Source organism: Neolamprologus multifasciatus, chromosome 14, assembly GCF_963576455.1.
Source record: "Neolamprologus multifasciatus chromosome 14, fNeoMul1.2, whole genome shotgun sequence".
Classification (NCBI taxonomy): Eukaryota; Metazoa; Chordata; class Actinopteri; order Cichliformes; family Cichlidae; genus Neolamprologus; species Neolamprologus multifasciatus.
In genome coordinates this window covers 25,073,982-25,099,369 of record NC_140452.1, presented here as the reverse complement: position 1 = coordinate 25,099,369, position 25,388 = coordinate 25,073,982, and the positions used below count along the sequence as shown (strand labels likewise).

The 25,388-nt window shown below is 41.1% G+C and overlaps 1 protein-coding gene across 8 annotated transcripts in view; it reads right to left on the bottom strand.

Annotated features, from left to right (window-relative positions):
• Positions 1-24,991, bottom strand: part of kirrel3b (kirre like nephrin family adhesion molecule 3b) — a 170,046-nt gene extending 145,055 nt beyond the window's left edge. For 2 of the 8 annotated variants that reach the window (XM_085130702.1, XM_085130700.1), the window contains exons 1-2: positions 24,591-24,989; positions 24,383-24,454 (exon numbers count right to left, since the gene is read on the bottom strand). In XM_085130702.1, coding sequence (XP_084986828.1) covers positions 24,383-24,454; positions 24,591-24,840 — 322 coding nt within the window. In that variant the 5' untranslated portion in view covers positions 24,841-24,989. Of the gene's footprint in view, positions 1-24,382; positions 24,455-24,590 lie in introns of all 8 variants that reach the window. The other 6 variants (XM_085130703.1, XM_085130699.1, XM_085130697.1 and 3 more) reach the window with 5 other exon arrangements.
• Positions 24,992-25,388: the final 397 nt, after the last annotated feature.

The window sequence follows — 25,388 nt, the reverse complement described above, 5'->3', positions numbered from 1 at the left end:
TCTTTCATCATATGAGCTCAACAAGCCGTCACAAACTGTTAAATTGAGTGCTACCAGGAAAAAGGCTTTTTAATGTCTGACTGATTTGGACATTTGCATTCTCTGAAAAGGATTGTCTGTAAAAGTTCACGGCTGCTGTTCATGTATGACAACAGCTCTTGACTCATACTTGAGAAAGCACACTTCCATTAACGAGAATTACATAAACAAATGTGACTGCTCTCAGCAGTCTAATCCTACTTAAGTTCAATTGCTCGTGGAGTATTATTGTTGGAAAGGTAGCCATAGGTACTTGCCAGTTTCTTTGAGACTACATTGTCTCAAAACAAGATGTGAAGAGTCTAAGCTCCTCTCAATGAGACAGTCACTTATTTTGTTTAGCAAGGACACGAGCTATGTACTACAGCTTTAGCACACTGCGTGTTGTAAGGGATGTTCCATGACAATAGACATAAAGATGAAGAAGATGTAGATGCTGATCAAAAAACTCCCAAAGTCAGAAATATTTAGTTTTCAAAGAAATAAGCATTTTAAAGTAAGGCTTTGAAATCAGCAATTGCTTTTTCAAAATCCAAAAAGTTGAACTACCTGTAAACAAAGCAGAAAAAGTTTGCTAGTATTGATTAGTTCTTTCATTCTGAAAGTAGGAGCATAAAATGTGTGGGAAAAGGTCCTGTGCCATGTCCTTTGAAAAGACATATACTGACAGGAAATATACAGCTGCAATAAGCCTCCAGGAGATTTCAATTATAACAAGAATAGCGCACACACACACACACACACACATATATATATATATATATATATATATATATATATATATACACACACACACACACATATATATACCAAGTGGATTCATCAGTAAAAGTCAAGGTGCATTTCATTTATCAGGATTCTTCATCCTATCAAACTCAACAGCTAGCCAATTGGTATTTCAGGTCCCTGAAATTGGCCTTTAGCCACAAGGCCAGGACCCTTTCTTTCCAATGGTGCACAGGCAGAGTAACACATACTCTCTTTGGTGCGGTATTGGTGGATGCACTTTTTATCCTCTCTTACTGTTAATAAAGGAAAACTAAATTGTGTTGTAGTATTTCTCAGCATCCACTTTCCATCAGTTTCAATATGTATTTGAACCCCCCACCCCCCACCCCCACTCACCCACACACCCACACAGACACACACAAACACGTACACCCACCCCCTAACCCCCCACACACACACACATACACATACACATATGCAAAAAGACCTAACATATTCCACCCACATCAGGCTTGCTGTCAAGGCATCTCCTTGTAACCGGTAAGACTTCTCGTTTTGCATTTTCCCCTGCATTGCTGATATTCAAATTATTATTCCTGTTGTTGTTAAATAAGCAGATGATGAAGACAACATGAAACCGCACTTGCCTTGACTTACAGCAGTTAAGTTTAGATTTGACCACATAAAATGAGTTTACACCTCTTTCATCTAAGAGACAAAAGCTTACAAGAAAACAGTGACGTGAATATATTAAAAAAAGAGTACATATTAAGATATGAAGGAAGAAATTTGGTTTCTAGATAGACACAGGGTCCAAGAGATGTTGTACCTTCCTGTCCAGTAATGTGGGCTTGCTAGGTGGATTAAAATAGGTCCTAAGCTGAGTGCTACAGATTGTCAGGATTTAGGGATTTGCTGGGGAGGGATTGATGGTAGTGCATGTAGATCGGGATGGAGATTGAGAGCAGATGGCTGTGATTTGGGCATGATTATCCAACCGATATTGTCACTGATCTCCATCATCCCGTTTCATTTTCTCGTGAAATACAGCTCATCTCAAACAGAGATTCCAACTGCCCCAATCCCAGGCAATGGACTCTGTTAATGGGGAGGATTAAAGGAACCTCGCTATTTGCAATGCCTCTGTTTCCTCTCCCAACCTGATGAAGTCTAACCTTGATTCACAATCACCGCTTGTACAAACATTATGTAACATCTGATTTGCAAGTTTCTGAATTGGATTAAATAAGATTCTTTTTTTTTTAATACCTCCTTCAAAATAGAGGCTTTGACACATGTGTTGCAGTGAAACCGCTGAAGCTGTAAAGATTTTGACTCACTGAGGTAGGTGAAACCAGAGCAGATCACAGAATTAGATCATAGGCATTCAGAGAAAAAGGCATTCTGCTTCAGAGAATGGAACAGAGGCCAAAGCGGCTTGCCAAAGAAGGAAATTAATTTGAAGCTATAGCAAGTAGTGAGTGCTGGAAGGCAAACAATATTAATCTCAAACATGAGCATATGTCATCAGGGTGTTTCTTGGCACTGCGAAGTCCATTAACAGCCAGTTTCTATCAAGTGTGATGGTATGTCCAAAGCATAGGCCGCACTAAGGTCAACCAATCTTCCTCACATGGCATATTTAAAACAAGGTTAATCCTGGTGCTGTCTCTGCCTTATTGAGGGTGCACTAATCTGTGCGCTCCATTAAAAAGCCCCAGGAACGTTAGCTCGGAAGCCTGACAATTGAGAAAAATGCTTATTTTTTCTAAACATGCGCTCAAGCATACACTCAAGCTTACACCTGTGCTTATAACCTGTCAATGTTTCAGCCTTCCGGAAACAAACATTGTTGACTTTTGACTTTCATTCTTTACGGTCAACATCTCAAAGGCATTGAGTGTTATTGCAAGTCAAACTTCCACAGAGCAAAAAAAAAAAAACAGCCACTTCCATTCATGCTAATCTTTTTTGTTTTTTTAATGGTAGGGATCTAAGGTAACTTTGTCAACCAACAAATATATATAAAAAAAAATACAGACACAATATTAAACCATGCCACCTTTGTTTGTGACACTTCATCTGACTTTTGATTCTTTCCCAATTTTTTGCGGTAGGACGCTCTGCGAATAAGACTGGTGGCATAATTTACACCAGAACAGGGTGTGAGTGTGACTCCCACTACAACAACCTATTAACGAATCCTCACATTGATATCAGTGCCTTGCCTGTGTGATGGAAGCTGTCATGTATGTGTATATGTGTATGTGTGGGTGTTGGGGCCGACATACAAGACCCAGGGCATATAACAAACATAGGAGCACTAAATCTGGAGTCTGCGGCACCATCAGTAATGAGAGTGAGAAGACACTATGGGGCAAGACTACAACCCCTGACCTCTTCTTCTTGTCTCCATTCAGTGCATTACTGCCACTTTGTCACTTCAGTCACACAAAAATTGAGTGCGTGGGTTCAGAGTAAGAGTTGTGCCATTGCTACCAACTGTCTCCAGTTGTTGAAGCTTGCTTTTGTCTTTGTGTTTTTTTTCTCTTTTCTATTGCCTCCTTTCAGACATTCAGCTGGGAAAAAAAAGAAAAAAGTTTGTATAGTTGTGTTGACTTCAATGTCACTTTGTCAGAGAACTGTTTAGCTACTTGTCGCCGCAGATTATCTCTAATGCTTCAGCCAACTGTTTCAATGTCAGCACATTCAGTAAACAACATGAATCATTTTCTGCAAATATACAATTTTCAGAAAGCATTATAAGGTCTTAAATCTCAAATCTTTTTTGTTCTTTAGATTAAGTGGACCCACATAGTGTATGTTTAGATTTTCTGGTGAGAAAATAGAGCAAGAGTACTGAAGCATCTGTTTTAATGAGTTATAAGAAAGTCAGAGACTTCTCTTGTATTATTGAAATTCAGATTTTTTTAAAAACCTGGGCATAAGAAGAAAAAAAAGGAAAGAAGAACAGACTGGCTTTGCTATGTGCGCCACACACTAGAAGAGTGTTTACTAATGCTAATGAGACATTTTAAGCAGAGGTTAACATTCCTTTTCACTGAAGGCTACTCTACTCCTAAGTATGATGGGGAATGGCATGGAGGGACACTGATATTAAAGCTTCAGACTGTTTTTGTTTTCAACCTTGGGAAGGTTTCTAACTCTGTGCTATAGGAATAGAAGCATTATGCTAATGAGAGCTTGCCCTGTGAAGAATACATTTGCTGTTGGAAAACATTTTGGCTTCCGCCTTGGGAGCTAATTGAGTACTCTGACAATGCACTGCTTGGCTGGTTCATGTACACACAAGGGTGGAAAATTCAATTTCGCAGCAGGTTCAGAGCACTCTGCAAGAAGAAGCAAAAGAAAAAGTGGTGCCTGGATTAAAGAGTCTGAGCTGGCTCCGTGGCTCTGTGTCTGGCTCAGTGGGTATACTCTTTTCATTGCACCGTTGTGTTTTATTGTTTTATTGACCGGCTGACAGTGAGACTGAAGATGTGAATATACATACATAAAGTGCTTGGCAAAGGTCTTTTAAAAAACGCATTTTGGCTTGCCCCATTAGCATAACTGTGAATTTATTATAAATATGCAAAAATGTAAGTAAGTAAGTTAGTTTCGACCTCTTTTGTTATTATGGAGGACGCAGGCAGCAATCAGTCTAATGTGGTAAATAGACCAGCAAAAATGTTCTACTGTCTATATAGTGAACAGTTGGAATTCTATCACAGCATTTTAAGAAAATTTGCAATAATGATATTTCTGACTATACAGAATAAAAAATATTGAACGTTTTATTGATGCTTGCAGCTTGCAGGCTGTCATTAATGACAGACTGCCTAATTTGAACAGGGAATCAAAAGCTTCCAGCAGCAGTGCCAGTATTATAGTGCAATAGTAGTGACGTGGCAGTATATCCAGTAACACAGTGTAATTTAAATGTAAGCACAAAAGTAGCAAAGGTAGTGTTCTCCTTGGAAATGTACAAGCACAAAATCACAGCTTAACATTGTAGCTCAACAAAAAACAAACTGGCTCTTCAGCAGCCTGCATATTACTGTCACATAACAAAAATAAAAAAATATTTGATACCTGGGATGCTTTATCTTGGGTGGAGCTTACTGCTTAAAACTCTTGTTTCCCCACTATTTCATTTTAGTTATTTCCAATTACCGGTAATTGGAGTGCAGCTAGCAAGTGCTCCACTGGTTTAGTTTGCACATCACCAGCTGCTAGCATCTCCTTCATCGTAGCCTTATTGTTCCATGTACTAGGGAAAATAAATAGCATTATTCTGCCGTGAATTTTTTATATCACATAAAAATTGATACTGGTATTATCACGGACAATATGATATGCCGCAGCCCTGCTATACAGATGGATATTAACACCTTTTTGCCTCAGATGAAACAACAGTGTGATTTTTCTGTCCTGTCTCTTCATTTGAAAGAACGCTGTGAAGATCAACAGCCACTGGCAAAACTTGTGTTTTTGGTGTCCCCTGGATACTTTTTCAACCTCAGGCCAAAGGTGTAACACAGAAAGACAACAGGCGGCATAATCCAACAGTGAAAAAGAATCAGATATGATCAGAACATTGATATGGGGTCTACATGCTCTGTGGTCCGTACTATACTGTGTGTTATTATCAGAGTTGGCAAAAGTACAGACATTCTGTACAAATACTACCATTACAAAATAAAAGTTGAAAGGTCGATTCAACTTCATTACTCAAATAAAAGTAAAAAAGTGCAGGTTCTGAAATGTACTCAAAGTAAGAACGCAGCTCTTTGGAGGATGTTTCTGTTTTTGTGCAAAGCTAACTGAACCTTGTGTTTTATTAAAATAATGACAAAATAATATCAGTAGATTGGAATATAAACTTTAACTCTACTGTTTTTATTATAATTATACTCAGCTTGAATCTGAAGAAAAAGAAAATAACAATAGCTCTATTTTGTGTTGCCTATTGTTGAGGACGACTTTGCATCTAAACAGGAAAATGAGCACAGTCAGGGGTTAAAGTCGCATTGGAGGTGGAGGAGCCCTAAAACTGGTTGTAATAGCTCAGTGTGGGGAAACACAAACAACACAAAGTCACAATAATTTATAGTGAGAGCTCCAGTAGATTTTCTTAGTGTACAGGCTGTGATCAGCTGACCTCCTGCTCTTTGGGGATGGATACAGCTGAACTCAACATGATGTCAGCAGATGTTTCATTAGTCGTCCTGGCTGATTTCCATCCTCTGCACTGACAGTCGATGGATCTCAGAATCATCAACTAAAAGTCATGTGAATCTCTGCTACCCTTTTTGTATCCTTAGTCTGACCATGAAACCACAGCCACTGTGCACCAGTCACACACTGTTCTTTACTGTAAATCCATCACACCACCTAACCTGTTTATCCTGCACTAACCTGCAGACCATTTTCCTGCAGCCTTTAAATAACACAATTAGTCAACCTCAGTTTGACTTGCATGTTTCAAAATATGAAAAAACATAATGTCACATGTACAGACCCATGATCTAACTTACAAACATGACGGCTTACATGTAAGTTTTAAATGAGCAGCCATTACCTTTAAATACAACCTCTCATATTCCTCTCCTGGCCCCTTTCTTATCTTTCTCCATCTGTGAGTGAAGTTAGCTCTTTCTTTTCTCTCCCTGTGAAGTACAGCAGCTGGACTTTTAGCTAGCAACATGCTGTGAGACACTTAAAAAAACGTTAATCCATCTATGCTAGCTCCTCTTCAGTAGGGCTAGCTAGATGGCTAGATGCTGAAATACTTGTAGACACCTGCAGTTGTTCCGTTGTTGTGTCAAAAAGGCAAAAACAAACAAACACAGTTTCCACTTTTAACCCCTGGCTTTTGCACACGTCATTTCTTTTTATGCGACATCCCCCGGTGAATAATAAACAAACACCACCGCCTTTCATGTGTTTCGGTTTAGGCTCAAATTTTGATGTTTGGTGTTTGGAGGTTCGCAGTGATAGTACTTTAAAGCTTAAGTAACAAGCCTGTTTTGAAAATTAAGAAGTACAAAGTAAGGATATTTGTTTAAATGCAGGGGGTAAAAGTAAAAAGTATTCAGGAAAAAAGTAAAGTAAGGTACAGATTCCTGAAAATGGCACTTAAGTACAGTAACGAACTTCGTTGTACTTTGTTACTTCCCACCTCTGGATATTAAAGTCTCTATGGGCCAAAATTACAATTTCTAAAAAGCAAAACACACTGTTTAAATGGTCACTTCTTTTCATTTCTGCAGATACCGTTAAATATGTTTTATTACTACATTTTTATTTTATTAGTTTCTTTATAAGGCAACCATATATACATGTAACACAATGATTAATTAACAAACAAGTGAAGCCTGCAAAAAACAGACAAACAAACAAAAACCTATTTAAAGAGCTACTAATTTGAACGCTCTTGAAGTGTAATGGAAGTCTTAATTAAAGCCTTTTTAAGGCCAGCACATTGAAAGGCTCCTAATTAAGCTTGTATATGTTAAAACAAGTCTCAGTTGTGAGACAAATACACATACACATTATCTGCTTGACTGAAGTAATCAACCTTTGTCGATTAGATCGAGGTTACGTCACGATAAACACAAAGTCAAAAACAAATAAACAGGGGTCTTCCAGCTTCTACCATCCAGCTTCCTGGACTTAAATGAAACCCTTGTCCAGGGATGTCAAACCCACTCAAAATATCCACTTTGATCTTAAGTGTGCTGGACAAGTGAAACTCGCTTTCTGTCAGTGTAAAGACGTTTAACAGCATAAATTAAAGAAGCACGGCTATGGAGGAGGTCATCATTAGCAGGAAAAGCTGTAAAACCTATAAAAAATGCAGTTAATCCAAAAACGTATGCCCTCCTTCATAGGGCCGGATTGAAGTCTTTGCTAGGCCGATTATGGCTCCCAGGCCTTATGTTTGGCAACCCTCCCTTAGTCTTTGAATGGAAGAAGAGTTAAAATATCTCCACCAGAGAAAAAGTTTTTGATCCAAGATTAGGCACAATCCTCATCTTAGAAACTAAGTTCAAGTTTTTGTCACAGTGACCCTGAAATCCATCTGCGCTTGTATGATCCTATCCAAATATGTATTGTAAGTGGCAGAGGACCTCAGCTGGTACTACTACTACTAGCTCAGACCTTGACCCGGCCACAGCACTGGGGTCAGCTCCAGTCATAGAGGATTGCTCTTTATGCCTGTCTTGCTGATACAGCGCACAGACAGACGGTACAATGAAGTGTCAGTGCATGGCCCCAAGAAAACTGGGGACAAATCAACAGAGATGAACTGGCCTCTCACACAGCCATCAGAAACACACCCACACATTCACTGTGAAGTATTCACTATGACACCGTTTTCATCAGGTTGCTACATTTTACAAATGAAGCCATACTTTATGGATAAGTCAAATATCCATAAATAGAAATAAAGATGAAAATGAATGAATGAAATGTGTATATTTCTTCTATTTTTATGCCAGAGTTTCAATTCCACAGCGATGTGTTGTTGATAACCTTTAAAAAATGTCAAGACAGTAAAGAAAGTTGCAGAGAAGATAATGCTGTAAAAAGGGAAAAAAAGCAAGTGCACTTTGAAGGTAGGGTTACAACACTTTTGGGACAGACTGCAGATTTCTTATTGTCATAAACATCGACATGCCCCTTGATCAAAGGCACACACTGCCCCCATTGTTTGAACCGCAGATGCAGGGGGAAGAAAAATACTTCCTGCAGTGCTCCTGAATACAGAGAAATCTATTTGTTTCAATTCCCTTTGAAAGAAACACAGCTGAATCAAGTTCTTGTCTGACAAATTAAAAACTGTGCACAGACCAAAGTGTTGCTTTGTGCTCATTGATTATGGGGCCCACAGTCAAAAGCCATATTTTCTCACAAAGGTAGTTTTCTTGTTTCTTGTTTGATGGAATACTTTGAACCTATTAACTGTGTTGTTTTCCTCTACCATTGTAATTACTTGCAAAGCTAAGCCCGGGTTTAAATTTGCATTACAATGTAGCAAAAGCGCACTCAGAAGTACACTTCCAGAGTTCTATGCAAGATAGCAGAGAAATTAGCTTGTAGGCATCGCAGTGCTAGGCTGAACTCAGTTTCTCGCTAAATGACTCTTAATTCAGAGAGGCCTTTTTCTCGCTTTGAATACCGAGCAATTAGCATTAAATGCTAGAGGTGCCATAGATTGTGCTTTGGTATAGCACTGTAGACTGTAGAGCCTCTGGAAGAAAGGACAATTAATGTTAATTTCAGTACGGGGGTGGCGAGTCGTGGGAGGATGAAGTTGAGATGCATAGCATTTACTTAGTGAGAAGTACCTACCACATAACTAGTTATAGAGGTAGAATACCTCTATAACATAGATACCTGTCTAGTTATAGAGGTATAACTAGATAATTGTAAGGTATTCTTCCTATATAGCTAGGTATTTATCACATATCTAGTTATAGTAGAAGAATACTCTATACCATAACTCATTTTCACCTTATAGAAATAGAAGTCCAATAGAAAATATTTCACTTTAAGCCTTTGGTATTGTTGCGGATGCTGCCCTTCTGCAAAATACCGACAGGTCTGTGGTCAGTGTGGGAGAAAGAGACTGATTGAATGAGATAGAAAGCAAATATAGGCCACCTCAGAGCAGCCAGGGTCCTCTGAACAAAAAAACAAGTTCATCTTTTAGTCTGGTGTATGACAGGGTGATGTGGTATTGTACTCTGCCCGTTCTTTTAGATGGTTCAAAAGTCCTTGGCATTTCTGCAGCAGTAACAAACAAGCCGAGCCTGCACGTGGGCTGATGTATGGTATGTTCATGTTACAAAAAGTTCCTACAGATCCATGTATTCGAAGCTGAAACTTGCAGCTCGTGCCCCAGTTCTCTACTGCTTGCCTGAAAGCAAACCGAATGCAGAAAGGGAGACAAATGTAAAGTCAGTTTTCCTTATACTGTTCTCACTTCCCCCTTAAGACATAGTACTCTGCCATCAGTCATCTATTTGCTTCACTGTCACACAGGCATATGTTAGAGTTGTCCTGTCATGTTGCATTTTGTGAACTTTAAGATGGACCTGACCTGCTTTATGTCGCCGCGGGGTGAGGAAGCTGCAGGATGGCATGATGGGATGTGGGCTGGTGTGCAGTGTCCCAGCATGAGTCTCTGGGGCCAGGTATAAGTAAGTGCACACGTGATATGCAGTCATGTTAATACTTGCATGTTTCTATTTATTTCTTTATTTCTCTGTTGTCATCCTGTGCTTCCCTAGCATGCTCTGGTTCAGTTTCCCAACTCTCACTCCAACCGTGTGACTTAATCAGTCTGACAGACTCTGGGTGCCTGGGGAAAGTCTCTCTCTCTCTGCAGTCCCCTTTCTCCTCAAGTTTACGCGCTCTGTGACAAACTCATTCTGGCACCTTTCGAAATGCAGTGCTCTCTGTTGGACGGCCCTCCATGGTCTCTTCACACACACACACACACACAAAGCCTAAGTGCAAAACCTCTCTAGAGTACACGCTATACACAAAGCATTCATAGATGCACACAGGTACAAGGGGGAACACACAAACACAAGGCCGTACAAACACATAAATACACAAAGAATGTAGCTAAGAAGTGGGACGTACATTATTCCCAAGGCACTCATATTACGTCTCACACCCCTCTCCCATAAAAGCCCTCCTCATTCCTGCGTAAGTGCTTCTGAAAGCCGCTAGCTTGCATAGAGAGGTAGCAGTTCCTATTACTGTTTTACTGTTATTGAGTGACATTCTTAATTAGTTTTAATGAGAGTCTCGTGGTGTTTGACCTCTCATGTGTTTTTTTTAAAAGCAATGGGATTCTATGTCCACCATGTAGGCAAACCTTGGCTGAAGTCCAGCCTGGCTGGCTAACAAAGTGGAGTAGGGGAAAAAAAAACAAAATACAAAAACCTTAGCTCGTGGTTAAGAATGTCCCTGCAGGGCTCGAATGCTTTACTGTTTAATTCAGCATCATAACAACACCCCATAGCATCAACTCTCTACTCGAAGAAGAAGAAGAAAAGAGAAAAGAAGAAAAAAAATTATTATTTTCGGGAAAAGCTAAATGATCTTCCTCTGCCTCTCATCTTTTGGGACCTCTTTAAACTTGGACAGCACGTATTTTCTCAACGGCTACAAAAACCACTGTTGACAAAGCTTGCGATGGCTTTTCAAAAATCATAACCTAAGCTATGAAAGTAAAGAAGAGGGTGCAGGCAGGGTGGGGCGGCTGAAGACAAGTGTCAGGGGGGATTTGTGACAGAACGATAGTAGCAAGAGTGAAAGGGAAGATTTACATGATGATAGTGAGACCTGCTATGATATATGGTTTGGAGACGGTGGTGCTGACAAAGAGACAGGAGCCCGAGCTGGTGGTGCCAGAGCTGAACATGCTAGGATTTTCTTTGGGAGCGACCAGGATGGACAGGATTTGGTACAAGTGCATCAGATGGACAGCTCAGGCTGTGCTGTTTGGAGATTAAGTTAGGGAGGCAAGGTTGAGATGGTATGGACATGGGCAGAGGGGGGATAGTGGATATAGGACATAGGACATAGGATGTTAAAGATGGAGGTTCCAGGCAGGAGGAAAAGAGGAAGACGACAGAGAAGATACATGGATGTAACGGAGGAGGACGTGCAGATGGTTGGAGTGACAGAACAGAATATTAGGGATAGGATGAGATGGTGGCAGGTGACCGCTGAAAGTGAGCACCTGAAAGAAAGAAAAATGTATACGCACCTTTGTCATAGCAAATGAAAATAATATAAAAAATAAAGGGTGTCTTTAAGAGGATTTAATCTAGTGCTGCAGGGGAATATAAACCACTCAATTACAATGAAAGAACAAAACAGGTATTTGCAAAGGCTTGAGTCAAACCTGTGTGATTGACCTAAGCTCTTTATGGGGCAAATTATTAAGGTCTGCTTCAATTACCTTTATTCTATCAAGTTTATCTGACTCGAATTCCTGCCCTTTGTTCCAGTTAACATCTCCATCTTGCCAAAGCAGGAGCTTTCATCCTGTCAAAATAAGTGTAATAACACTAATTGTGCACCTGACAGATCATATCCTCATGGGGTTACTGAACATTTGGGAGCACTTTAGCAATTTTTAGTTTAGTTCATTTTACTTATTTGTGCAATTTGCCTCTTTATTTTTTTTTACTTTTTTTTAGACAGAATGGAGTGGTCTTGAAAGTGGACCCTCTCTGACCTGCCTTTCTTTCAAAGGTCTCTATGTGCAACAGCTTTCATACTGATGGTACCTGACAAACGTTTCCCCTGACATACCTCCCATCTCTTGTCGTTCTCTTCCACATGCCTAAGCTTTTTAATGACAAAGGCTTCCAGGCTTTCTCCGGCTTGGCTGAATTGGTGGAGCAAGGGTCCTACGGAGCAGAAAAATCAGCAGCAAAACAAGACGAAAGGGACGAGAAATGCAATGCAGAGAGGCAGATTTTGAGGAGTCTGATAAGGGACATTTTAGGTCTGCTCAGGATTCTCTCATTATTCTCCATTTTGAAAGGAAGCAATAATGAGAACAAAACATTTCATATCTTTCAAAGTGGCAATTTGCCCATTTAATGCCTGTGCTATGTAGGCCTGACATCCTTTCATCCTCTCTCTTTGCACTAATTTCATTCTTTTTTCCTTTTATTTCTTGGCTGATAATTCTCACTTTATTTCCATTAAGCTTTGTTTGTTCACAGAGATCTGTTGCTGTAATTTATTAGAGCTGTCAGCTTAAATGATGTGGCATGCCGACACGGCCCAGCAAATAGTGGCTCCCCCTTTCCTTTTCTCCTTTTACGGAAAGCCGCCCTAGTTTTTCCCCTTTTTTTCCTTGTTTTTTTTTCTTTCATAGAGGAAGAGAGAAACATTACAATTAAGATGGTGACATCGACCCACTGGTGACCATGCTCTGGGACCAGATGTCCTGTCAGAGAAATGCTGGCCGTCACCTCGAGGGAGCTCTGGGTTGAAATCTGGTTCATGTCTCAGTGGGGGAACTCTACAGATCCTGTTCCTTCATTAATTCAAGAATAACTCATTTAAGTTGTAGTCTCTGTTTTCTTTTCTTTTTATGTTGCTGGCATTGTTCAAATCTGCTCGATAACATAATACTGAAAGTCACTTGCAAATTCTCATGAAGGAAAACTTCAGGACCTCTTGGCCTGAAAATTCTGCATTACCTACTGAGTCCAGTTTAAGCCGAAAGAAATGATCTTTTCACAAAAGCAGTCGTTTGCTGTGTTTTTTAAATTGATTCAAGATTGTTTCATTTATTTATTTATTTACCACCACCCCTACCACCACCCCATACACACATATACCCACACACACACTTCCTTAAGCCCCGGTTGTTTGACAGATGCCCGGCTATCAATGCTGCGTGAAGTACATGTCATTTTCCTCACAGGAGGCCTTAGAGGAAATGCGATCACAACGAGACCCCACAATTTTTACTGTTTCATTTTCAAGCCCGGGATACTGCCTTTCTCTCTTATTTCGTCCTGTACTTCTTTTGTACGAGGCAGCTGCTGTTTTTTTGAGATGAAAGACTGTTTGGCAGTCTTCAAAGAGTCACAGAACTCTAAAAGTCACTTGTACAGCAGCGCTGTTCATTCTCCATTTTATATCCAATATGGAGGTGATGATCAAAAGGATCTGAGCTGAGGGAGAAGCTAAAAGATGTCTGCTTTGGAGTAAACAACAGCAATATCAATCCCCAGACCCACATGGGGCTCTGGTTTAAGGACTGTCCTTTAGCTAATGCCAGACACAAGTATTACTATTTCTGTATTTGAAAGAAACCTGTTATGAAAAAATAGATTTAATAAGGAACAAGAGTGAGAGGAAGTGATTGTTTTGAAATAAATAAATGCGTTCTAATGCAACACGTATATTAAGCAGCCTGCCGCACCGATACTAAACATCTCATCTCATTTAGTGGAGGAATGTAAAATCATTAGGAGTCTGCTCATGAAGACTGACAGCAAAATCCAAACCATTAACTCTTCCCTCAGTGTGGAGCACACCCATCTGGAAGAGAGTCTTTGGGCTGCAGGAGATCCAACATATATTTATGAGAAGGCTTCTCCATGTTTCAAATGAGGCTGTGTTGCAGTTGTGCAGCTGGTCTGAGCAAATTGCATCTTTTTTAATGAAAGCTGCATTAATAATGCATACTAGTAACCTGGGGAAAGTTTTGGGGCCATGCACTGGAGGTGATGAGGAGGGGGGTTTGGTTGAGAACTCTGAACATCCAACTGTGTGCTGCCACGATCATCCTTAGATGCCCTGCTGCATTTTTAATGTCCTGCTGTGCCACTGTCACACAGGCTTGGGACAGGGGCAATGACTCCTCTCAACCAGATCATAGTGGGACATGAGCTAAAAAGTCACATAAGGGTATTCAGAAAAAGAATAATCACTTAAATGACTGTGCTACTTTGCACAACGCAAACAGTACGGTATCCTTTGAAAACAAACATTTGGAAGTAGTCTGAACCAAAGCTGTTGAGACTAAGATAGGCAAACAATGCAAAGTAATAGAATTAGCATACAGCCAAAGTGAAAAATAATCACATTTGTGCTTGTTCGCACATATGCACAAATACTCTACTTAGACAACAAATGCGCTGGCATTAGGGATTAGGGCTGCAAGACACAGATATGTTTTAATTTCTGACAAGAAGGCCATTCCTTTAGAGATGGATTTATTTCCATTTTTTATGGCTTTGTTGTTCTGTCGTCTCCTCTCGTTTCCTTTCCTAAGGACTAGATATCTCTGTTTACCTTGGAAGGCATTGTGTTGCCATTACTATCATCTGGCTGCTATTAGATGGATAATGTTGTCTTAAAGCAGAGAGAATGTCCTCTAGTCATCCCAGAACAATACTGCTATGAAGAAGAACAGGAATTTCACCTAAGTACAACTTTACCACTTCACCAACACTCCACAGCATGTTTGAAAAGTACTGTTACGGGTAAAGACAAGGAATTTTGAAATGTAGATTTCATATATCATGAAACCAAACACTGCCTTCAGGGATTCTACAAATCTTTGCAATAACACTTTTCCCCCCAGATGCCTCGTGGTTATCAGTGATGTAATGGGATCTAAATTGCAGCAGACCTGAGCACTGTACCTCTCTAAACTGGATACACCTGTGATGATGACACTGTAGGGTAACCAGGGCGCCAGCAACTGACAGTCCATTTTATAGTGACTATCCGCTAGTCCTATTTCCTGCTTTTAAAGGAAGATGAGTTGACCATAGTGGACTTGCCTATTTGCCATAACTATCTTGCCTGATGTCAGTTCTTTACAGGGTGCTGTCCACTCATCCGTCATTACATGGGCCTTTCTGTAGTAACATTATCGCTTTAGATAAGGCTTCAATAAACTGCCACAGCTTTTAGGGCTCTCTCTCTTGCCACTCTAATCCAATCTATGATGTGGAGTCTGTCCATCATCATGCACCGCAAGGCATTTCCCGTGTCCCTGTGCTCTTGGTTGCACAGGAAATAATGGATGGCCTTGCCCTTGGTTCACGCCAAGGCCTTATGGTACCTTTTCAACTGTTTGTCTTCAGGTTGTCTTAAATGGAGCTGCACTGTGGTATTTTGATTTGATTAAATCAGGTTTAAAAGGTTAGATATAGAGAGAGGGAAAGCATTTGCCGTTCCCAGTACTGTGAGCCAGTCCTTTGCCATTTAGCATTGGGCATTGGCCAAAGGAAAGTGGAAAACTGAAATGACTTCTGTGCTCCTTTGTGATTTGCGCTAATGTCCCCCAGGGATTGAGCAATGACCACTGTGAATTCCCCCAGGACGCCAGCCAGATTGAAACCCCTGCCAACAGATTTGAAAGGATAGCAAATCATTTAAACTCCCCAATGTGCATTAGCATTTTTTTTTTCATTGCCCAGGCCAGCCTCCACAATATTAAATTGCACTTGATAAAATAAAATAAAAATCAGAGAGTGCGACAAGAGCTCTTCAACCTCCAAATCAGCAAAGTGAATATTGGAGTGGCCACTAAAAATTAATTATACTTTAATTCACTTTGTTTACTCTATCAGGTTTCTGTCATCCACTCAAAGAACCCAGCAGAAAGAGAAAGGACTTAAGACAGAAGAGGAGCAAAGGCCTTAAGAGGTGTGCGGTCGCAGAGACCCACAGCAGAGGAAAATATATAAGGATTGCCTTTAGCTGATCCTGTCTGTGACACCAAATTATTGCCGCGTATAAAAATAGGACTAGTATTAAAGTGGGCAGAGTGAATCCTAGCAGTGCCATGTAAAAAGAAAACAACAAAGGCACAGGCTAAAATCAATAGAGGCGTTTTTGCTTGTTTTCTTTATATTAGGATATATTAATATTTGAGGATCAATACAAACCTTTATTTATAAAGTAGCATTAAATGAAATCTACAAATACTGGTCAGTCCTTAACACTCAAGGTTTTCTTAACTATTATTGTGCTCAGCCAGCCAGATAATGCAAATGAGGTAACGAAATATATGCTTTAGTGTGTTTGCATATGAGTATTATGACAGATGAAGCTTTGATGTGTAAACCACTGTTTAAGGTGCAATCAAAAGGTCTCATTGGGATTCCACATAATGTTGCATATTTTTTTTGACCACATCAGCACATTTGTGATTTTCATTACAGAGGAGCAGCACTACACTGAACCCCATGATCTCAGATACAAATTCAAGTTTAAGGGTCACCACCGTAACACAGCGTTGCGCGGTGCCTTTACACGCAAACCTTTCCCATGTATAAGCATGGGAGGAGAACCTGAAGCAACGTATTGCTGCATAGGGTCATAGGGTCCAATATAGCCCCCAAATGGATGAGGGCTATATTTAAATTTGACATATTTGCTTTATAAATGCGCAATCACAAAAGTTGCACTTCATAAAAGTGTCTCATGAGACCAACTGAGGATGGTGTTTTACCATCTCAAAAACTCTCTCACACACACACAGGCTGTCGTCAACTGCTCTTGCTTTCACAGAAACCAAAAGATAAATAGAAAAGAAAGAAGATGGCACAGTGCCAACACCGAGGGGTTCGAAAAGAGTTTGGGAAAAGGGAGGGTATGCTAACACCGAGATCCCCACTAGCGAACAGTCCTTTCTTCCCAATTGCTTAATTGTTTTAGTGGGACAGGCAGGTGGCTCAAAGCCCCATTTGGCATCTGGTTAAAAAAGAAAAAAAGAAAAAAAAAGCTCATCTACATCATGTATGAAAGTATTGGGGTGGGTGCCAGCATTAAACATGCACCCACCCCACCCCACTCCTAGGCCCCAACACCCACTAGTAGATTTCAAAAGTTTGGCTTGGCTCAAGAGCAAGTTTGTGCTGCTATTGTGTGAGCAATGCTTTGCTGAATAAAACATCTTTTGGTATCAGTGGCAGATCAAATAGCTTTTCAAAAAGCCATGCCTCTCACCACTGGTGCCTGGTACCACAGAGAGAACTGTTTTCCAACCCCGTTTAATAAATAGAAGCCACTGTGCTCATCCATTTAGCAACGTTAAGCACAATTTAGATGTATCTACGAAAATGGAAGCACACAAGCAGGGAAGGCATCTCACTACGGAGGCTGTCCCACACAATGATGCTTTACAGCAGTTCCTGTGAGTGTTCTTTATTATATTGGGGTCCAGACACCTACAACAGCCTCAAGGTTTACTTACAAATTAAAGTACTATACATTACTATCCATTGCTAGTTTTTAAAACATGCGCAGCAGTTATAATGCCAGGCAGACACATCGACATCAACATTCACCCACAGGTGAGAAGCTTCTCTCTTCCTTAGATAGAGCCTGTACACGTTAAAAGGCTGATTTGCATTTATATTGCCATTCAGGGCTTGCAGCTGTAATTGCAGGAGCACAGTAAAAGTGCGCTGATGTACTCACATGTATACACAGGCGGACACAGAATGCATGTGAAGTTTGTGCTGCTAAAGGTATGAAAACCTTTTCCTTGCGTCCATTGTTATGCATCTTTGGCATGAGAATGTCGGAACGACTACAAGGAGAAAGAGATAGGGAACAAACGGGAGAGAGGGGAGGAGGGCGAGTTCACCCGAGTGTAATATTGGGCTGTCCCAGAAACTTCCAGCCAAACACTAGGAAGTTGTTATCGGATCAGCAACCCAATTCCTCAAGTGACTGCTGTGCTGAAGCGTCACATGCATCTTCGGGGCCCCTTCCAAGCACAGCCTTTCACCATAAAATCGATGTATTGCTAGGCTGGTTTGCTAACAAATTCCCTGAGCAGTAAAACAACACAGGTACGGTGCTGCATCATGCTTGCATGCAATTTAATTAAACTTGGAGGTGACGATTTGCAGAGATAGCACCGCCCTAAGGAAAAATGAGCCAGAAATGTTAGGACAAGACAGTCAAGATTAAAAAATAATCTTGTGTGACTAACTCTCAAAATGAGGAATGCTCGGATTTTTAGCAAAATCCAATCCTGTGCCCACCTGATCATAATATCAAAGCAGCAATCTGTCATTTTCTTCAGATTCAAACTGCAACAGAGACAACAATGCATGCACTTTGTTGATGTTGCAAACTAACTGTGAACTAACTAAACTGCTCAGTTGCCAGTAAAAAAATGACAAGATTGAGCTAATAATTTCTTATTACTAATGTACTGGACGCAGGTTTAACTCAATGTGTTGTTTGATCAAACTCCTTTCTACAAGTGGATGTCTGTGAGAACAAAAGGATGATCTGAAAAATGACTAAATAATAATCTCAAAGCCTTGTGGTCTTTTCTTATCTATTAAGTCATGCTCAGTGGTTTAATCCCAGGCATGCTAATGTTGAGATTTTTAAAATGCATACATACATATATTCTTTGTGCTCACGTTATGAGTGAGATGATCGATTTTTTTTCTCAAATGAAATTTGTAGCGTAAATCTGCAGAAACAAGATGAGAAGAAAACATAATTGACTGTGAATTATATATTAAGGTTAAATGTAGGCCAAAATAAACACTAATCACAGGCAGTCGCTGTGTGGGAATGTTTTAAACAAAAGACTTATTCTTGCCTCAGGTCTGCAAAGCAGTATGCTGACAAGTTAGGAACAAACTGCTAATCCCTACATTGTCTGAACCCATCTAGCTATCAACAGCTATGTTCCGCAAGCAATTACAGATCCTAGCAGCAAGTTAAAAATATATCAAAACCACAGCTGGGAAAGACCCGGATTAAAGGAGGAAGGATACAGTCATGTTAAACCCATCAATATATTTCTTGAGGCCCAGATATGCCAATGTTTACCCTCTCCAAGGAAAGATAACACAGTATGATCCAGCAGTGCTCTATATACAGCACCCCCACATCTGAACACACAGTCCTGTAGAGCCGCCTTTAAAAAAAAAAAAAAACATAGCCTGTTGTTTCCTGTGCATTAAACTGCAATTTAGAAGCCGGTAATCCAACCCATAATCTGTCACCAAATAAAATCCTGACTGGGGTTAGAGAGGGCTTCCACATGCTTCTTCAGCATTAGTGAAGTATCGATATTGTGGTATTATTGCACTGGTCTATTTAAAAAAACTTCCCTGTTCTCCGAGGATAAAGTCTCAGAGGGACGGAGACATGACAAGAAAGAGCAGAGTGAAGAAGTGCAGCTGCTAACCCTGACTTCACAGGTGACCCAGCGATCACAACAGCATCTGGTTGAATTACTTAACACTGCCGCCCAACAGACATGTAATCCGGGATAATGCCCTTTTGCTGAGTGCTCCAATCTGGATAAATTCATCCCAGAGGAATGGGATCCAGCAGCAGAGACTCGGAAAGAGAGGAGATGAGGGCCTTGGGGTTTTGATTGGTTGGTACTAAAGAAAACTGGGAAGAGCGTCTAGATAGATAATGAGGCCCAACAGTAAACAGCTTGATTTTGTTGACAGACTGACTGATGGCATGAGAGGAGCAGATCATTGCCTGGTTTTCCAAGAAGACTCTGAACTAATCATTTTCCCTTCCCTGGCTGACCTGAATCCTGGCAGACTGAAAATGAGGTTTTCATCCAGACCATAGTCACTGGATAAACGACACTTAGGTTTCACATTTTAATATTTGTAAACATGTATGTCAATATAATATTATCTTAATACATTTTTTTCATTTCTCCATTCGAACAACAATCAACAAAACTCTGTTTTTAATCTTTTTTCCTTCTTTCTTTCTTAGAAATAGCATCTCTCTTTAATGCCAAAAGTAATTCCTAACATTGAGGCATTACAATTTCCAGCTGTCCAGCAGCAGCCTCTTAGATTATTTATTCATATGTTTACTTATTACCATAAATATCCAACAGGGCACTCGGCTCAGAGGGATTACAGTGGGCTTAATCTATCGTGGCATAGAAATGAGCAGGAGTCACAGTGGATGAGGTGACTTAAGCTGGCTAGCCTTAATGGGACATGCAACACAAACAAGGCAACAGACTGCATGCCACTGGGCTCCATCATGAACTGGTGACATCATCCGTCACTCACTACATGACTGTCACGGTTAGTGGAAAAGTCATATGACCTGGACAAGGCAAGGACGTGCTTGCGACTCGTACCATGCATTTTAGTAATCCTGTACCGTTTCAAAATACAGACAATGCTCACGACCAGTACAGGGGACTCTTGTTATATTTCCACTGAACATATGACTTCTAGAACAGCATGTTGGAAAATTTACACCGTTTTTAGCATTCCAATAGAACTGGGGTAAAATAATTAATTACCTCTGAGTTATTATAGTCATAATCCATGCATTAGACAGCAGAGTGTGTTGCTTACAAATAACTATTCATAATAATGAGGCTGAAAATTGGTATTTCTGTTTGAGTAGTGTTGTGCAGAGTCATGAGCTGTATTTCTTCCCCTCTTTCCCTCCCCTCTCTGAAGAAGCAAGAGTGATTTCCCATCTATAAAAAATCCACATATCCAAACATGACATAGAAAAGACATTTAATTATACTTTGGTGGAGAAATATGTATCAAAGCCTGCCGCCCATGAAAAGCGGATTTAGAGTCGTCAGACAGCAGTTAATAGACAGTAGTAAATGAAAAAGGGCTGTTTGGGGGGGGGGGGGGGGGGTACTAAGACGTGCTTTCCAGGACTAAGAAACGGCTTAGTCTGGCTTGGTGGCAAAATCAGGAGTTCCGACACCACATATATTTAAGTGGTGGGAGATAATGAAGGTGACGGGGGTGGGCAGCAGATTTTAAGGAGATTTTAAGATTGGGATTTTCATTCCTGTGCAGCAGCAACACCCCTAGTGGCTAAAACCCACATTAAAGATACCCTAACAGAAGACAAAAGATTAGACACTTTGTATGTTGATGTCACATTGTGAAGAGAAAGGAAATTACATGAAAAAGGGCAAGGAAATACAGGCAATGAGAGGGATTAAAAAAAAAGGCTGTACACTTAGCACATGTTTAGTTTTTCTTTTGGTCATTTTGGTCATTTTGGTCATTTTGGTCATTTTTTTCAGAGTCTAGCACATTCATTAGGAGGAACTGCCCCTTTCCAACATATTCAGCTTTTGCCCTACACAGACAATCAATCACCCAAAGTAAGAGGGAAAAAATTCAAATAAAAACAAGGAGTCAAAGAAGGACACTCGGTGAGTACATGACAGGGAAATGTGCCACTGCAAGGTGAGGAGTGAAATCGCAAACAGGCTGAAGAATGTGAGAGATGCTATACGGTGGTTTAGACGGCAGGAGAAATGAGGAGCGGGGAGGTGGTATGAAGGGATGGACTAGGGCCTGGAAGAGTTTGGCCTGAGGTGAATGTGTTCCTGGAGACTGTCTCCCAGATTTCTGACTGGAGCTATGTCATCTGTCACTGGCTGAAGAGGTGACAGCGAAAGAAAAGGTGCCCTAGATGCGATAACAGTGCAGTCAGGAATGAGAGCAGCTCACAACAGCTTTCCCTCTCTCCTTATTCTCCCCCTCTCCGTCTTGTTCGCTTTGGACCATTTACTTCTCAAAGTTGAGAGAGAGAGAGAGAGAGAGAGAAAGGAAAAACTGCTCAGCGCCACTCGTTTTGGACTGACTCCTCTCTCTCTCTTGCTCTCTTTCTCGCTGTCTCACAGGATAGCTGCGTCGAAGTGTATGCCTGCAATGGCCACAACTCCCCACTGTCCCCCATGTTCATAAAAACAAGATTGTTTTTCGCAGCTTTCTGCTGACACCGGCTCGACACATAAACAGAGCCGTAATTTGTACAACAACAGTAAGCTTCAGGGAAGCACTTTTTTCTCCCAAGAGGCATGAATAGAGAAGGTAGGCTGTTATCCCCCGTTTACCTGGCAGGGAAAGTGGTATTTTATATTATGGTAATAGCCAACTGTGCTGAAATGCACAATCCCATCTCATTCCAGTTGTAGCAATCGTCTCATTCCAATTGGTATATATGAGATTTGGTGCTAGTTGTTCCCCACAACTGGGGCTAAACCTGCGATGATGGGAATGAAAATGTTGAGATTTAGGAACAAAACAAAATGAAATCTTCTAATGTTCAGTGTTGAATGTCTTCCACAGCTTTAGTTTTATCTACACCAGACATGGAAATCAAGTACAGTCAGAATATACTGCTTAAGTCAACTGCAGATAAAATACTTAGCAGATGCATAACAAAGTGGGAGATACTAATGAACGATCATGTATTTCTGCATCACAATAAGCACAGATGGCACAGAAACACTTATGGAATCAGGGGAAAAGAATACAGCAAAGCAGCACAATCAGGAATAGCATCGTCTACGGTGTTTGATGGACCACAACTTTCCATTCCCAAAGCCAAGAGAGAGAAAGACAGAGAGAGAGAGAGAGAGAGAGAGCGCTTCCACTGCTCCAACTGCCCGTTGTTTCAATTTACACAACTAGCGCTACCGTATCCCGAGACATATGCTGTCGTGAAGAGCACAAACCATAAAGACGCTTCATCTGCAAAAGCTCTACCCCCTGTTAAAGTGTGAGAGAAGCCGAGAGGGGGCTTAATTGCTCCATCAGTCAGTTTCAAATAGGTCTGTTATGATATCATTATTTTCTATTTGCCCCTACATGAAAAATAAGTCAGCTGAAAAGAAATATAATCACAGCAAATTGCTGCGTTTGACGAGCAGTGCATTTTTTTCGCCCCCCTATGCTATAGACTATAAATCATAATGTGAAACAGCTGAATTCAGTGCAGAAGAAAATGATCTTGTTTACCAAGTTTCATTTACAGCTGCTGTTTTATCAGCATGTTACCAACTTTGAGCTGTCAGTTTCCGCACAATGTGTCAACAAACAGAGATCTCAGGTTTTTTTTGTTTTGTTTTTTTGTATTGGAGTTTTTTGCAGTTTCTGAGCTGTGGTTTAAACAATAAAATAAAATAAAAAGGTCACAATTACAACTCCCCGTGGGAAACAGCTAAAGGCACACAGACAGGCATTTGTTCAGCCACTGCCTCTTTAGAATACAGCCCAATGTGACGGGGGTCAAACCACTGTAAAGAGGTGGTGAGTTATTGGCTCTTGCCCCCTGTAGTATAAACCAGCGCGCTCATTAACGGGGAGGCATGATGCTGCAAACCTTCCAAGCTGAACTCTGACTGTCTGATTCAGCTCTGTGTGTCTCTGCGTCTCCCAGCGCCACAGAGGTGTTACACAGTGTCAGACTTGTGCACTACTTTACTCACTTCTATTGTTTTCCAAAGACAACCACCTGGTGGCAAGCAGGGGAAACAACTAATCCATCCTCATTCTGTCCACAAACAGACTGTCTAGGAATAAAAATAACAACAGCAGAAACTGTCCAAAGGGCTGGGGTTGCCAAGCTATCCACATGGGTCTGCCTTCTGAAGCACTTTACCGTTAACTTTCCTCTCTCTCTACATTCTTTTCACCAAGACCCCCTCCTCCCTTTAGCTGAAGTCAATGTGGAAAGGGCTGTCAGTTCAAAACAATGTGACTCAGGAGTGAACGCTCGACTGAACTGGACTGGGTTTAGGGGGCTTTGTTTGTGTGTGTCTGCGTGTGTGACAGGAATAACAAGCCCGCATAGGAAGTATTTAACTTGTCTTGCCTGAACAGCTATGAGCAACTGACGGAGAAAAGTGAAAACTGCACTATTTAACCTCCACTACAGTCATAATTTAACCTCCACTACAGTCATAATTTAACCTCCACTACAGTCATACAGACTTTGTTTTTTTCCCCTTCTTCTTCTTTTTTCTCTCTCTCGCTTTCAATTTTCTCCTTTCTCATTCTGCATCAGACATCACAACGCACACGAGAGCGCTATATCAGAAACAGTTTTTGTTTTTTAAAAAGGAAGAAAGAAAAGCACGCAGATGGCACAGCAACAAGCGCAAGAAAGACGTCGCAGCAGCAAGACATGGGTATAGAGACACAGTTCTCAGCCAGCCAGTCGCACACAGACACACACACAGCAATCATGAGAACGAGAGATGTGATGAATTAGCAACTTTAACGTGAAAAAAAAAAAAAAAACTTACCATGTCCGGAGATCCACGGGAGCAGCAGAAGGACCCAGAGGATCATGACTGCGGAGTGGAGAGGGGCAAAACCTACAAAAAACAGTAGGCGAGTGTGAAATTGAAGTTGGCAGGCACAAACACATGCACGAGATGAGACAGTGCTCCTCTGTGCTGCTGGGGGGTGGGTGGGGGGATGCTACAGTCCCTCAGTGGTGTCTTGTTTTACCAGAGGAAAGCTGGTTGTCTGTCTTCTGTCTTCCTCTTCTTCTGGTCCTTCTTCTTCTCTCTCCCTCTCCTGTCTCTCTGTGTCTTTTCCCTCTGTGTGTCACTCTTGAGTGTAGCCGGTTGTCAGCTCTGCCTTTGCGCGCTCTCTTTGTGGTGTGAGCTTGTAGACTTTCTGTGTCTTCGCCGCTGACTCTGAGAATACACACTCGCTCACTCTGCCTCTGTCGCTCGCACGGTTTCTCTTTGCCCATCCATTCTGAGTGCCTTCAGCCCTCACTTGCCCGCTCTCTCTCTCTCTCTCGCTCGCTCTCTCTCTGTTGCTCTACCACAGCAGACCCTGTCAGGGGATAGAGCTCCACTACTAGACTCCTCCCTCCATCGCTCTCTCTCAGCCTGGCTGTCTGGGTGGCTGTGTGCCTGAGTGAGAGTCTGGGAGGCTTGGGTCTTCACTCTGGGAACCAGAGCTGCCATGGGAGAGGGTGCAGCTCCAATTAGAATGAGAATAGGAGGAGATCTCTGTAGCTACAAATTATGCAGACATTCACAAACAAAAACTGCACTTTCAGACCCTCCTCCCTGTTAAGACCTTTGTCCTTTTGTACAACCCTTTTTTGGATTCTTTAGAAGTGGATTTTGGAATCTGTAGCTTTTTCTCTGTGAATGAATGAAGACCAGATTAGCATTCACCACCAAAGCCGTATGATTCATTAGTATCCAGTTTTTATTAAGGGGGAATTAGATTCATAGTCACTCATTCAAGGAGATATGATGCAAGGCACCATAAAATAGCCAAATGCAC